The 16,017-nt window shown below is 34.3% G+C and overlaps 3 protein-coding genes across 3 annotated transcripts in view; 2 read left to right on the top strand and 1 right to left on the bottom strand.

The window, feature by feature from the left end:
* Positions 1-36: 36 nt before the first annotated feature.
* Positions 37-8,339, top strand: LOC106124389 (ras GTPase-activating-like protein IQGAP1). Its single transcript, XM_013321010.1, has 13 exons — positions 37-240; positions 370-623; positions 1,502-1,579; positions 1,665-1,809; positions 2,223-3,302; positions 3,661-5,353; positions 5,593-5,818; positions 5,965-6,129; positions 6,359-6,538; positions 6,706-6,846; positions 6,977-7,127; positions 7,201-7,594; positions 7,832-8,339. Exons 1-13 carry the CDS (start codon positions 195-197, stop codon positions 8,196-8,198), a joined length of 4,920 nt encoding a protein of 1,639 aa, XP_013176464.1. The 5' UTR covers positions 37-194; the 3' UTR covers positions 8,199-8,339.
* Positions 8,340-8,752: 413 nt separating this feature from the next.
* PGAP5 (Per1-like protein PGAP5) lies at positions 8,753-12,096 on the top strand. The gene is made up of 7 exons (XM_013320481.1): positions 8,753-8,998; positions 9,073-9,259; positions 9,454-9,595; positions 9,837-10,003; positions 10,387-10,469; positions 10,587-10,865; positions 11,132-12,096. Exons 1-7 carry the CDS (start codon positions 8,894-8,896, stop codon positions 11,264-11,266), a joined length of 1,098 nt encoding a protein of 365 aa, XP_013175935.1. The 5' UTR covers positions 8,753-8,893; the 3' UTR covers positions 11,267-12,096.
* Positions 12,097-12,151: 55 nt separating this feature from the next.
* nkd (NKD inhibitor of WNT signaling pathway naked cuticle) overlaps positions 12,152-16,017 on the bottom strand; it is a 9,583-nt gene continuing 5,717 nt past the window's right edge. Inside the window, exons 2-5 of the mRNA XM_013321986.1 lie at positions 14,875-15,092; positions 13,846-13,956; positions 13,137-13,582; positions 12,152-12,764 (exon numbers count right to left, since the gene is read on the bottom strand). Of these exons, the coding sequence (XP_013177440.1) occupies positions 12,413-12,764; positions 13,137-13,582; positions 13,846-13,956; positions 14,875-15,092 (1,127 nt within the window). The 3' untranslated portion in view covers positions 12,152-12,412. The remainder of the gene's footprint in view (positions 12,765-13,136; positions 13,583-13,845; positions 13,957-14,874; positions 15,093-16,017) is intronic.

Here is a 16,017-nt window from a genome sequence, read left to right as displayed (position 1 = left end):
GAAAAATCTTGTCTATTGTCTTACCAACACTACAACATTATGCTTTGACATTAACGGTTAACATAGTTTCAAATATTTTGCTTTTGCTTTAAGTAAGTTTCATCGCACTAAGTCTTACTTTAATATCTCGTATACTATAATGAGTGACATCATGATAATTAATTGTTCATAAATTTACGGAAATAAGAATAATCATGGGAAACGACATCGAAGAAACGTTTATTGGAAAAATTGACGACTGTAAGTAAAAAGTTATACGACTTTGTTTAATTATTATAACGATGACGTTACTTTTAAATTCTGATAAAAAATATGATTCAGAATATATTAAAGAATGAATACTTCAGTTGTTTGATATTTTGGTTTTAGGCGACAGAGATGTTCGCAAAACCGGACAGGAAATGGATGTAATAAGAGAAAGGACTGTAGCTTACGAATATCTTTGTCGACTTGAAGAAGCTAAAACTTGGATGGAGGCATGTTTGAAAGAAAAACTTCCCCATCCCGTGGAGTTTGAGGAATGTCTTCGTAATGGAGTGTATTTGGCTAAATTAGGAAATTTCATAGCGCCTGAATTATTACCGTTAAAAAAAATCTATGACATTGATCAAAGGCGATATAAGGTAATAAAACTTTTTATGACAAAAACTAGATATGAAAATAAAAACATTTACTTTCATACAAATATTACTGTGTCAGCTGTAGTCAATGGGATCAAAGCAAGATTGTACTCTAATACTGCATGCTATTGGTACATATGATATATATATATAAATTTTAGTAGATAGCAATAGTTTTTTTATTCTTTGAAAGATTTTTTTCTTTTTTAATTTTCAAGCTGTGACCAAAGTATGATATGAGATAGGAGAGATATCTGCCATTGTTTATTTATGTGAATTATAAAAACAAATTAAGCTGTTAACTTATTAAGATGATTAGTATTCATCATTAAGTAATGAAAATTATGGGAAAAATCAATAAACATGTTAGATGCTACAAAACTTATGTCTTAACAAATACTTTGTGGTCTGTTATGATATTCATAGAGCCTACTGACCTAAGATGTTCCAAAATATTTATGATTCCAGTTAACTTTCCTTGTATCTATCTAAAAGACACAGTAAATATCTTAAACAAAACAACTTACATATTGCACAGTTATATGAATTTTGAACAAACACTTTATAATAATAATTCTATTGTGTACCTGCATTAGCAAGATTCAAAGGAAATATTTTTCTTGTTTATAGATGTTTCTCCAACCCACATCTTTCACTTATCCACATATTTGATATTTGGCTGTATTTGTTCTGTATTATTGTCAATTTATTTGATACTAATTTTGAATGTTTTTATTTTTTACTTTATCCCAAAATAAGAAGAATATGGTAACATAGATATGAGCTTATAATTATTTGATCAGAGCCATTTTATATGACTGAATTTTATAAAAGATCATAAAAACTGATTAAATATCCAATGATTTTTTTCTTTTGTCTAGATAATGGGTTTACAATTTAAACACACTGATAATATAAATAAGTTTTTACAAGTACTAAAGAGGACAGAGTTGCCTGTGGTAAGTAAATTTTATTAAGTCTTTGTCCGTCACAAGAAATTATATATACTTACATATTGTTTATGTCTATCATATTGCATTGTAGACTTTCCAGCCAGAGACCACAGATATTTATGACAAGAAGAACATTCCAAGAGTTATATATTGTATACATGCTCTTAGTTCACATTTATTCAAGCTTGGAAAGGCTCCACTTATTCATGATGTTTTTGGAAAAGCAGTATTCACAGGTTAGTATTAATTTACAATATTAGAAGATTATTTCAATATTTGGGTTAAATTTTCAAAGTAAGCATTGGTTCTGAGCTAGGATTTGGTGCAGGAAAAGTCTGATAGCGAGAATCGAACCCTAGGCCTCGTGGTCAAATATCCATTACCGCTTTTGTTACTTCGACGTTTATATGGATCATATTTATGGGGCCGGCTTTAAGATAGGGCGCGGTAAGGCGATAGCCCGGCACGCTGGATAGAAAGGGGCACCACAGGTCTGCAAATAACACAGCCTTACAAAACCTTGTTAACCTCTCCTCTGTTAACCCAGTAAAAAAGCGGGACCCATTGAAATCTCGCCCAGGGATCTAGTAGAGCAGTAACTGTATGTTAATGTAGAATTTTAGTTTTGAAATATGAAATTTCATTTCAGATGAACAATTGGATTCAGTATCGAAAGATTTACAAAATTGTAAACATCCTCTGCCTATGTTCCAAAAAATTGGTGGCATCCTTTCAAGAAATAATGTGGATAACAATACAATTTTAAATGAAGCTATTGTTGAATTGAATAATTTATTAGACACTGAAAAACCTATCACCACAGCCATATTAAATCCAAGTTTAAAGCTAAAGTATATACAAAATCAACTTATAGAAGTATATAAAGAAGTTTTGAAGAATGCAAAACAAGACAAAATCCAAGTGGCACTCAATCATTCCCTAAACGAAAGTTATGTACCAGATGATTTTGACGAAATGTTAACTGTTGTTGAAATTCAAGGTCATATAACTGCAACGAATTTTAGATATTTATGGAAAAAATTATGCACAGCATCTCAGCATAATGATATAAATAGTTTGCACAAAATATTTAATGAGGAATGGGTTAAAATTAATAATTACGAATACGGCAATTTAGATTTTTACTGTGATGTCGTTAAGGAAATTATCGATGGTAATAAAGACATAGATGTCGAAAGTGTGACAAATTGGCACAAGATATTTCAAAATATTATCAATGAAGGGAACAGAAAAGCATTTGAACATAAGGATCATAAATCGGCGATTGGTGTCGTTAATAAATCATTAGACGAAGGTAACCCGAATGATCTTTATGCTGCATTAAAAAATCCAAATTTAGGATTAAATATAAATATTGATAAGTTTGCAATGCCACTGTTATTCGAAGAGATGAGATTAGAGAAATGTGAATTGGAAAGGAATCTAAATGAGAACGAAATAGCAGCTTCTGTGGCTTATTTATCATCAATCGCGTACATTTCTCGTGCTGTTGAAATGGGAGATGAAACAGCAGTTTGGAATTCTCTTAATTCTAATCAGATAAATTTAGAAAACTTAAGGCCGCACTGTCGACGCAGATACTTCGCAGCTCTGGTGACTGCGTTACAAGTTAAATGTAAAGAAGAGTTTCAATGTCCATTACTGACACTTGACGATATTCGTGATGCGATAGAAATGGTTAATATTAAGGATGACGATAATGAAGAATGTAAGTATAAAATATATACATATAAATAAAAATGGAGTGTCTGCATGTAATATGGAATAAAAACTTATTTCGTACACCTGATGTATTTGCATTGCTGATAACGAAAACCAATTTTTTTTTTAATTTTTGTCTGTCTCTGTCTGTCTGTCCGTAAAGCCGCGTTTGTTCTAGGTAAACTCCAGAACTTGAAGGTAGCTGATACACGCAAGCATATTATAGGATACTTTTTTTATTCCGCACTGACAAAGTCGCGGTTTATCGCTAGTTTAGAATAAATCTGCACTAAATTTTAATCTTCTTATTTTTTTTTACTTTTTTAAAACAATTCCTTTAAATAAGTTTTCTTATTTCATTCTAGTGGTTGTTTTAATAGATAGTATCAATAAAACTGTATCAACAGAAGATACGACGACGCTAATAACATTATTAAAGAATCCTGTATTAAAATTGCCTGTGACTCTACATAAAGAAGAATATCATCTTTGTATGAGAACATTGAAAAAGATTTTCCATCAAAAGGAATCACAAAATCTATGGTACGATGATATTCTGAATGCAGTTAATGAAGTTCACACTGAATCTATAAAAGCAAAAGAACTAACTGAAGCATTGGTACAAATAAATATGGCTGTTATTAAAAATAATGTTGACGAATTTTGGAATATTTTAACATCACCCATACTTTCTGTATCAGAAATAATTGAAGAAGAATGTATAGAAATATACTTCCATATGTTTACTAAAGCTCTTTGGAAACGACGACATTATATTTGTCCTTGGATTGTTTGTCATACTGAAGCAGGAAATACTTTGTACATTGATATCGAATCTTATAACTATAGTTGGATAACTCCAAAAGATTTTGTTCCACACCACAGATATTTAACAAAGAAAGATGTCAGTGTGATTGTTGAGAAAACGAACAAACAAGAATTCAATTCACAAACAGAAGGATTGTCGGAGAAAAAATTGACAAAGTTTCAAGCCCATTGTAGGGGATACTTAGTGAGACAGGCGACGATAAGGGAGAAGTTGTATAGGGAAAATGAGGATTTGATAATTAAAATTCAGGCATGGTGGCGGAAAATATTAGCTAAGAAAAAATATGGAACTTTAATCAAAATGAAAACGATAGAAGCAAAATTGAGACAAGAAAAGAAACGTAATCCTTGGGCGTGGTATAAAGCGCAGGAGCATAAAATTATCAAAATACAAGCTCTATGGCGAGGTCGTCGCGCTCGTCAAGCCTTTGTTTCACTCTTCCATTCACCAAACCCACCGCTAAAAGTTGTTAAAAAGTTCATTCCGATATTAGATTTTGCCACAGAGGATTACGACAGAGAAATAGAATTGCAAACGTTAAAATCTGAAGTTGTTCAATCGATAAGAAAGAATCAGGAACTTTCCAAACAGATAGACGATATGGATCTTAAAATTGGGTTGCTCGTACAAAATCGTATCGCTCTACAAGAGGTCGCGGCGCACGGCTTGAAACTGAACAATTTGGTTAAAAATAATTCAACAACGAAACTAGTATTTCAAAATCGTGAAGGAAAAGGTTCCCTAATGACGATATCTACGGCTGTGAAAGGGTTAAAATCTCTTACTAAAGAGAGCAAGAGATTGTTAGATGGATATCAACATCTATTTTACGAGCTTCAAACGAATCCTACATATTTATCCAAACTATTATTCTGTATACCACAGAACAAAACTAATTTCTTCTTACAGAATGTTGTTTTGAGTCTTTATAATTTCGGTGCGTATGCAAGAGATGAATATTTATTGTTGAAACTGTTCCGATTTACTCTCGAAGAAGAGATAAGTTGCAAAGTTTCTAAGCCGTTTGATATAATAGCTTCCACACCTCTGGTTCTTAAAATGGCGGTGAGTCTTTCGCGCCAGTTGTCCGGCTTAAACAGCTTGCAGAGTATAATCGGCCCTCTGGTCGAGATGATGTTGAAGGACAAAGATATGAACATTGAAACCGGTCCTGTGGAAATTTACAAGGCCTGGAGAAATGAAACTGAAATGAAGACGGGGCAAATTTCGTAAGTATTCAGCACACAACAGCTTAACTAAAATTATACATAGTTTTCCTGTCGCGTTTTCATCAAATATTACTCGTAAAACTATTCTAATATATTAATTTACGGCTATTGAAAGCTGAAAACTGATGAGTGCTTTTCTGTCTCTTTTGTACCCATTATTTAGGGTTCCTATGAGTTTTGTTAATTAACACCGAATTTCGACCCAAATTAACTCGTCTCTTATAAATTTATATTTTTAGGAAATTACCATATACAGTAAGTCAAGAAGAAGCCTTAAAATATCCAGAAGTGAAATCGAGACTACAAGTGGCGTTGAATCAGCTGAGAACCGTCGTAACCATGTTTTTGGATAAAATTATAAGTTCAACGGAACTTTTGCCATTCTGCATCACTTATATGTCGCGGGTTTTACATCGCTCGTTGACCTCCAAGTTTCCACATACACCAGAAAAAGACATTCTCAAGGTAATTATGCTAAGTTGAAAACTTTTGTCAAGATAAATTTACTTATTTATCATGTGTTTCATAAAATTCTAGGACATATTTATTAGCGAAGAGGTTATGTTTCTTCTTAATCTGTACTTGTTATTTATTTATGTAAATTGTTTCAGGTGATTGGTAATCTAGTTTATTACCAGTTTTTGAACGCGGCGATAGTAGCTCCCGATGCGTTTCATATAATCAACATGCCCAACGGCGCGGGACTCACCACCGACCAGAGGAAAAACCTCGCCTCTGTTGCCAAAATACTACATTTCTCTGCAGCGAAGAAAGGCGTAAGTAACACTTATATGTATAATGCTTATAAATGATGAATTAAAACCTAATTCGTACTTCGTGAACGCAGCAATTGTCCTAGGGCGCAAAGTCAAGATGGTTCAAAACTAAAACGAGCACAATTTTCTATATTACACACTGTCCCCAATATTTTTTTTCTTGAGGTTGAAATACTTTGTAAGGCTCTATTAAATTTACATTGGTAATTTATATAATATTAATTCGCAGTTCGGCGAGGAGTCCAGCCACTTGCGCTGTCTTAACCCGTTCATAGTGGAGTGTCACGAGAAGATGAAGGAGCTGTTCCGTCGCTGCTGCCGCGGACCCACGCTCGAGGAGTACTTCGCAGTAGACGAGTACACGGAGGCCACTCTGCTGCATCATCCCCATATTTATATCACTGTTCAGGTACTATTTTGTACATAATTAAGCAGATGTAGGTATAAAGGTTGTCAAATATTTCGGCGGCTCGGAATATCGCAAGAAGTTAAGAGCCGCCAAAATATCTGACAACTACAGTACTACCCATTTAAATTGTTTCACCGTTTAAAGATTGATTAATATTTTCGTTGTAGGAAATAGTAGATACGCACGCTCTTCTCGTAGAATATCAAGACATATTAGCACCAGATCCGAACGATCGTCTTAACGATTTGCTCGAGGACCTTGGGGAAGTGCCCACGGTGGCACAGCTCGCTTCTCGAGATGTTGACTCTGTAAGTATGCTCAATGTTACACCCACAATTGTTGGCACTAAAAATTTATTTTGTCTACATTTAGTAAAGAAAATGTACTCTGAGAAATTACCAAAGTCACCATTAAATCTAAGTATATGATTTTTTCCAGCAAGGTGCAGACGTCGAGGAGAATGCCAGATTAGAAGTGTGTTTGGCGCTCGTCAATAAATTCCAAGCTCCTGCCGACGACATGACGGATCTTAATAAATTGTTTATCAAGACTAAAGAGTTATGCGTCGCTATAATTCCATTCCTCAATGGTACGAACTTTAAACTAGAATTTAAAAAAAAAAGAATATTTAAGATATCTAATATGTTTGTGTTCTTTTATAGGTGAACATCTCTTAGAAGCTCTTTGTATTGGAACGACTAGAGAACAACAAGAATTGTATAACGAAAAGGTACAAAAACGTATCTATTCAGGTCAAGCTCGGCCCGACGAAGCTATGTCTCTCCGCGAGCACATAGCGAAGTTACGACGCAATCTGCAAATGCTTGAAGAAGAGGGTTACGTGACCCGAGAGGATGGGTACCAGGCCTTAGTGACCTCTATAGCTTTGGACCTCTGCAACAAGGGCAAGTACAGGCAGGCGCAGAGGCGCGCTCTGACAACGCTCACACGAACCAAACAAAGTCTTATTGAAAAAACTAAATACTATGAAGATAAATGTAAATCATATGACCAGTATATCAAGTCTTGTTTGGCGAATCTCCATACCGGCAAAAAGTGAGTTTGTTATACTCTTTTGTGATATCCCCTTATAAGCAAAACAAATTGTTTGTGTTACCAGTTATCACAAATTTTAAAATTGTTTTTCTCCTAGGATTTAAATAACTAATAATGATGTGATAAGGAAGGAAAAGGAAGGAAGGAAAGAAGTTTTATAAGTTATGTTTAATAGCGGATTTGTGAAATATTATTCATTTTTATCTAGCATTACCTCTGACAATTTATATTTTACAGGAGTGTGCACGCGTGTCTAAGAAGATCCGGTAAGGATATTCAAAAGTTGAAGTCTAAGTTGACTGTAAAGTACACTGGTGCTAAGTTGTTAGAAAGAGGTGTCTTGCTCGAAATTGACGGCTTATCTAAGTCGCAGTTCAAAAATGTTCAATTTGACATCACGCCTACTGACCATTATGGTGTATTCACTGTTAAGGGGAAGTTTATGGGCGTAGAAATGGAATCTATAGATATAGACATACAAGATTTATTACAACGACAATATGAAGGCTGCGCCGTAATGGACTTGTTTGGTAAAGCTAAAATTAATGTTAATTTACTGATATTTTTATTAAACAGTAAGTTTTATGGTAAATCTAAGTCGTAGTTTTGTGATTTGGTATGGACCAGAATTCGACAAACCTTTTATATGTACAAATTCATATACCAAAATAAAAATTTCATTTCATGAAGTATTCCTAACCAAATATTTATTTATATTTACACCAATTATTTGTTACTTATACCATTTATAAGTTAAATTGTTTATTATGTAATTTTTCTTCTCTCTGTCTATCTTATATTAAGTTGTGATTGATTGTGATTACCTTGTAATGGATTTATAAAATTATTTCATAATGTACTTTTAAAATAATAATTTTCATAATGAAATTGTAGTAATAAGCATTTTATTTGTTACTTTATTCTCATGTTTTGTGGCATTACTTTTTTATTAATATTCGCCGTTGTGGTAATTTTATTATTAATGTACTTATAAGATATTAAATAAGTATTTGATGATTAATTATGTGTAACATAATTTTAAAAATAAATGAGGCTGACAAAAACCATTTTTATTTATCCTGGCACCGTTTGGCAACTAATTTTTTTGGCTCAAGTGGACAAGAAACCAGAACCGTGATTTATTTTTCATAAAAAAGTAGTGTTTGACATGTTTACATCATAGAACATAGGTTAGATTTTTGGTAACTGATAGACTTCTTTAGATAAAAAAAAACGATAACAAGTCATGATAACTAGAATTAAATGCGTTGCTCTAAATAATACTGTGAATTTATAACAATGATAATGCGTAGAGTAACACAGAAATTTTTAATACTCATTTTCGGTTTACTGTTTACATATTTTTATTGTGAATATCTTATTTATTATGTAGTGGTAGCACAGGTAAGTTGTATTTGTTATCGCTATAAATAATAATATTGTTTGAAATTTTAATTCATCCAAGATCATTTTTTTAGTGTTCTTGGCCAACAACAGAGAGGTTAATTGAGGGTCAATATTTAAAATCTTTTATACTTGCCGACACACATTTGTTGGGCCCTTATAGGGGTCATTGGCTGGATAAATGGAGGCGCGAATTTCAGATGCAACAAGCCTTCCAAGCAGTTATAACTTTACATAAACCCGATGTAGTGTTTGTTTTAGGTTAGTATTTACACATATTTCACTTACCTTATTTAGTACTATTTTAAAATAAAAACGCAACCTTACTCTGTATTATCAATTTTAAAATATCAGCAATTCAGTGCTGTGTTGTCTAATAACTTAAAAATAAATAATTCACCTAGTTTTTAGTGTGATAATTAATAGTTAGAAATTAAATGATTTTTCATGTTTAGGGGATCTGTTTGATGAAGGCGAATGGACCAATGAGAAACAATTTCAAGACTATGTGGACCGTTTTCATAAATTATTCAAGTTACCTAATGATATAAAGATGCATGTGGTGGCCGGCAACCATGATATAGGATTCCATCATAAGTATGGACTGTTTATGATGGTAAAAAGGCTCATTCTGAATAAAATGTTAACCTCCCTAATTTCATTTAGAATTATAATTTCACTTCATATTTTTCTATTTATGCTACTTTGCCTTTGAGTTAAAATGCTTCGTCTCACATTATTTTGTGCAATTTACAAAATATTTTATGATTCATAATTAGAATGCAGTATTAAATTTACATTAATAATATTAAGCTATATATTTGTATATATGTTTTAGCCTTAGAAGATTCTCAACCAAGAGATTTGTTGACAAGTTCCAAGCACCGTCAGTCCAACATTTAGTATTGAAAAGCAGTCACTTCATACTTATTAACTCAATGGCCCTGCATGGTGACTCATGTGAACTATGTCTAGATGCTAGACATTCTATTAATAGGATTTCTGGTAAAAATAAATAATTTTCAGTATTATTGATGTTAGTTCAGCTTCATCATCAGCTCACTATATGTCCCCACCGAGGGGCTCGGAGCCTAACCTAAGTTAGGGGTGATTAGGCCATAGTCAACCACGCTGGCAAAGTGCGGGTTGGTTGACTTCACACATATCTTTGAATTTCCTCTTGGATATGTGCAGGTTGCATCATGATGTTTTCCTAGACCGTAAGAACGTCGGATCAATGTACATGTGTAAATCGAAAAAACACATTGGTACATGGCGGGATTCGAACCCAGGACATGCAGATTACAAGTCAAGTGCTGAAACCACTGAGCCACCGACGTCTAAGTTCAGCATAAATTTATAATAATTACCACTATTATTTGTTTCAGATGCAATGAATTGTGCAGAAAATGTTGAGAAATGTAACACTGAACAAGTTAATTTCAATTATTCTCGTCCTATTATAATGCAGGTGAGTTTAAAGTGTTTCTTGTTGCATTATTTTAAAATATTAGTCAATATTACCAGGTGTCAAATGTTATTACAATAATATTAAATTGTAGCTTATTTTAGCTCTTTGTTTTTTTAGCATTTTCCACTATACCGTGTATCAGATGCTGCTTGTACTGAACCAGATGCACCACCTTTGCCGGAGAGGAATAAAAAATTTAGATTGAAAATAGATGCACTATCCAAAGAATCCACAACATTTTTAATTAAAAAGTTAAAGCCTCGAGCAGTATTTGGAGGGCATACACACCATGGCTGTAAATTACTTCACACTTATAAGGATTTAAAAATAGAGTTTTTAGAATACTCAGTGCCATCTTTTTCATGGAGAAATAGACTCGATCCAAAGTTTATGTTGGTATGTTAAATTTATAATGTGAAAAAAATATTCTTGTGTGCTTTCTACATGCCCTTTTATTAAGAAATGGCTTATTTATTCATATAAAAATTTATTTACAACATTAAATACCATTAACTTGCCCGATTCTCTTTTATACCAGAAAATAATAGTGATATTGAATATGTTAAACTGGGTTTTTCCCAATCAAATGGCCCAATGGGATACAGCCATTACATAGTATTATACATTAATCATTCAGATTACATATTTACAATATATTTCAGGTAACTATATCCCCAGAGACATATGCAGTCAACAAATGTGGCTTACCAAAGGAAGGAACAATAATACTTACTGCAATGATCATGATTTTTGCTTTAGTAATTTTTATAAGTACAAAGAGGACAATCGGGAGATGATTTCAATGAAAAGCAAGACTCCAATCTCATGATTATATTCCATAATAAATACTTTTGACAAGATCTGAGCATTTTGTACACTGTACATTTCATTGGAAACAATTGCTCACACAATACACAATGTTTTCTTTTATTTTAAATCAAACCATAATCTGAAGCAATCATTTAAAATAATACATGCTATGTCATAATAGTATGTCAGCTTACAGATTCACATCCTCAAGTGAAACATTGAAATCACTTAAGAAATTATCACAAACAGTACTTCACTTACATTTAAAAATTACTTAAAACTTAAAGATTTCCAAATAAATTATTAATGAACTAATAAAGTAAATTAGAGGTAGATAAAAAAACGTTTTTAGAGATTCGTACATTTCTAATACAAAAATACTGGTGTTGGTAATACAACAGCGAAAATAAAATACAAAATATTACCACCAGGTCACAATCGATGGGATTTTACGAGAAAACGAGATTCAACAGTTAAGTACATATCAAACTATTATAATACATATAGTAGGCTGTTTATAGCAAAGCACCTAACTCTTATATACTAAAAGTCAGTCTATATACTCTCAGAAGAGACATCTTCCTACATACATATATATTATATGAGCACATCTAAAGCTTTTACAAATATTGTGAATATTCTATGTAAAAAAGCCAGTCAAGAAAACCAATAGTTTTAAATGTCTGTTATGACAAAAGGGGATTCTCTTTGTCTGTTTACTGGTTCATACAAAATGCAGTATAAGGCACATTAAAAAAATAAGTACAAAAAAATTTAAATCTGACCATTTCAATTAATTACATCAGTAAATTGTAGGAAATGTTTAATACAGATTTTTTTCTACAGCTGTATTTTCAATATTAGTAATAGTAACATTCAGTTGTCTATTAATTCCTTTGCATTATCAAATAGGTATAGTAAATACTGATAGCAGCTGCATGTGTGATGTAACTCATTGATAGCTTAATATTTAGATTCATACATTCCATACATTCGTACAATTATAATTACACATCATTCAAACGGGCACTAACTTTCCGTTATCTTCTGTACATGTCTTGGTAACCACAGTTTACACACACACTTAAAGCGAAGAGGACAAAGTCGTGACTGACTGAGTCCAGTCTTGAGTTCTATAAGAATATTATTTGTAGGACTCTGGGTTGATGTAAATGTCCGGGGAGGTCATGTGACCGGGAACGCTTGTTCATATGGACTTTAGTCTTCGGTTGTACTTGTTTATGATGATAGCCTGTGTGTGCATGTTTTGCTGATGAACATATGACTGCGTGCAAGTAGCGGTCGTATCTGCACAGGTTGGAGTCTCCTGTGCCTGCTAAGTCTAAATACCCGTCGCCTGTATTGTCACATTTTATCTTCTGGAATGCATGTACCGGCTTCTCGCTGATGGTATGGGATCTGTTTCTATGTTTCTGGTATTTGGGCGTGATCTCCTCATCATTGCCAATTGGTTCACTGGGTTTTCTGTAAACAAGAAATATGTTTTTAATTTAACGTTCTAACCAGTAAGAAAATATAGTAAGATATTTTACTTATGTTTATCTATTACGTCTTGTTTCTAAGCAATATGTAGGTATATTTATTTCATTAAGATGTAGTAGCAAATGACGTGATATCATTGAATGGACCAAGTCTAAAGGTTAATTTCCTTATTTACTACTCTATCGATTGCAGGTTTGAAAATATATCTTGTATTGTTCACATTTACGAATTCAATATATGATGGTGATGATTTTGCCTAGTTATGTTTTTATTGGAATTTAATTACATGTAAATAATTTTTATTTGTAGTTTTTGTTGTATTAGGCTTAACAACCAAATAAATTAACAACTAACCTGGAAGTCTGAAAGCTCAGATGATTTTTTTCCATATTGGCCTGTATGATCTCAAGGAGTTCCCGCCGCTGCAGGCTGCCGGAGCGCTTTTTAGTATGTTTGTGTTCGCGGTGCTCTCTGCGCGGATGTCGGTGGGACTTCGGCCTCGTGGGCGGCGGTCTCTGCGGTCTTCGGTCTCCGGAGCACGAAGACTTTGAGGAAGCGTCATCGTCAAACGATAGTCTTTCGTGGTCTTCGTCACTGTTATCGCAATCTGCAGGTGCGGTTTGCGGCTGTTCCCTCCTCCGGCGCCGTCTGCCTTCCCGCCTGTCGCGTTCGTGCCGCGCTCGCCGCCCGTCCTCGGGCACCACCGTTAGTCGCACTTGAATAGTTTTCGATCCGTAGTGCGGAACGGTCACCGACTTCCCGATCGACTCGTATATAGTCGACACTATTCCAGCTATATCCTGTTGACGATGGATTGAAATGAATTAAATAGAACATAATAAAAATTATAAGGCAGCTAACAGTCGAGCATTAGGAAAATGGCTATGTTTATGAATGAAATAAGGATTTAAAATCGCAGATTAATTCAAATACTTTGGAAATTATTAACACAAACATAGAAAAAAATATCGCCCATTACATTTTAGTTTATAGCACACAGCTCAATTTTAATAAACCTCGAAATAAACGAAGCGTTTAATGTATGGTGGTGTTGAATACTAACATCCTTAGTCATGCGGCCGTGACCGTCGAGGTCGTACAGTGTGAAGGAGAACTGCAGCGGCTGTTGTTTGGACGGCGCCGGGTGCTGCAGCTCCACGTCACATGTCAGCTCCTGCGATACAAACAGTCACACATTTTATTATCTTGATAATATTAAATTAGTTTGTATGATTGCGGTTTATGATTATGTTAAAAATGTGTATATATTTTTTTTCCTTAAAATCCTTCTACATCTATTTGAACCTGGGAACGATGTCTCAATAGCTAGATGATTCAATCGTTTGGCAACAAGGTTGCTTTTTATTGACCAACATTGACTAATCAGTCGTTATCTAAAAGCGATGAACGATCGGATCGCTCGGTTCCGTGTGGTAATTCTTTTATGCCTCATACAAAGGTGCCGGTGTCGGGCTATGAATATGCACGCCGAGCGCTGCGCATAAATGTTTTTAATTAGCAGTAATGGTAAATAAAGTGTTCTCATAGACGTCGATTAACCCGGATTAATACCAGACAGTGTTACATTATGTCCTACAAAACATCAAGCGTACTGTATAATAATGTTTCTTATGGCGGCGGGAGTCGGCGGAACATTGCATTTAATGGATGTTTTTAATCTTTTTTAACAGGGAATTAAAAAAAATTAACCGTCATCGACGGATGGATGGGTTTGATATTTGAATTGAACTTGTAACGTATGCAAAGTGACAAGGAGTTTCAAATCATTTTCGCGCCAACCATGCGTGACGGGCATTCTGATTGGTCGAGAGAGCAACCGAAACTAATGACCCGTACGAGTTGTAACAAGAACAAAACAATACGACCGTGACCTAAAAATCCCTTGTTCCTTGTGCACCTTTTTTGTTTATATCACCATACAGATGTATGCACACAAAGATTCGTACATGGGTCTTGGTACTTAAACAGTAGGACATCGAGTTTTGATTTTTTAAAGGGAAACGTGGTACAAATTTGAAATTAATTGCCAGCTTAATAGTTAAAGTAGAAAAGGAGACCCTTGTGTACCTACCTCGAATCGTAGCCTAGGTTTATCGTCGTGCGCGTCAGCTGTGCGAGGTGAAGGCGGTTGCCTTGCGCGCTCATGCGCCCGCGCTTGCAGCGGCGGCGGTGTGCTGGGGTTGAGCAGGGCGCGTGCCTCGCTGGGAAGCAGGTCGGGCGGCGCCGAGCATTGAGAAGCCGCGCGGCCCACCAGTTCCTCTGTGTCCGTCCTCTCGCTCTCTGTACCAACTGTAAAAAAAAACATTATAATAGTTACCTAACTTGAAGATATTATAAAGTTGTCAAATGGTCAGCAAAACTGCTCGTCGACAGATTTAGCCTTTCATTGATGTCTTCGAGCAACAGTTCGAAATTCAGATACTTGTCTATGCCTATTAGCGAAATGTGTAGCCTTTAAGGAATTTAAACGAGAGCAAAAATTCCTTAAATATATTGCAACATTAACATGGTAGGACTGACGTATTAATAGAATGTTGCCGTATGCATTTAGCACTATGCGCCGCACTAAAATACAAATAGATTGAACTATTCGCCAACATAGTGGGCTTTAAAATGTAATCTGATACGTGTCTTTTCGCCTCCCTAAGGTTAGACACAATCGTTAAAGTTCCTCGTATTTTGCCAGACTGTAGTTATACTTTGAAGTAAAAATTGTTTTCATGAAACCCGACTGAGTCCGGCACTGCATATTGTATTTCAATAGACATATTTGTGAATATTGCACATAAATATAATTTCCGCGTAATAAACTGCGATCTAGTTAATTTGAATACAATGACTGTTAGCCGACAGCACGGTGACAATTGATAATAAACATAGCTCGCAAAATTACGCAACACGAAAGCTAATTATATTATTTTGCATTTAAGTATACGTTCTGCATAAGTTATGCTGACACTTTTAACATTACCGAATGATATCTATATGTTGAAATAGTAACCATTAGTAACCTACTGTAATAAATCTATGTTTAAAAGTGCTTTAACGTTATGAAATTGCGGCAGCTTTACTATATCTATTAAAATTAATTCCATGCAAACCCCTTGCATTTACATATATGTAAATATCACATGGAGTCTTGTTCGATCGTGGCTTTTCCCAGTATTTGCATCTGCGGATTGTCTTAAATGACAAAACCCAAAGAACAATAGTA

Source organism: Papilio xuthus, unplaced genomic scaffold (genome assembly GCF_000836235.2).
Source record: "Papilio xuthus unplaced genomic scaffold, Pxut_1.1 DF825946.1, whole genome shotgun sequence".
Lineage (NCBI taxonomy): Eukaryota > Metazoa > Arthropoda > Insecta > Lepidoptera > Papilionidae > Papilio > Papilio xuthus.
Note: the sequence above shows the minus strand (reverse complement) of the source record. Positions and strands in the feature narration are given on the sequence as shown.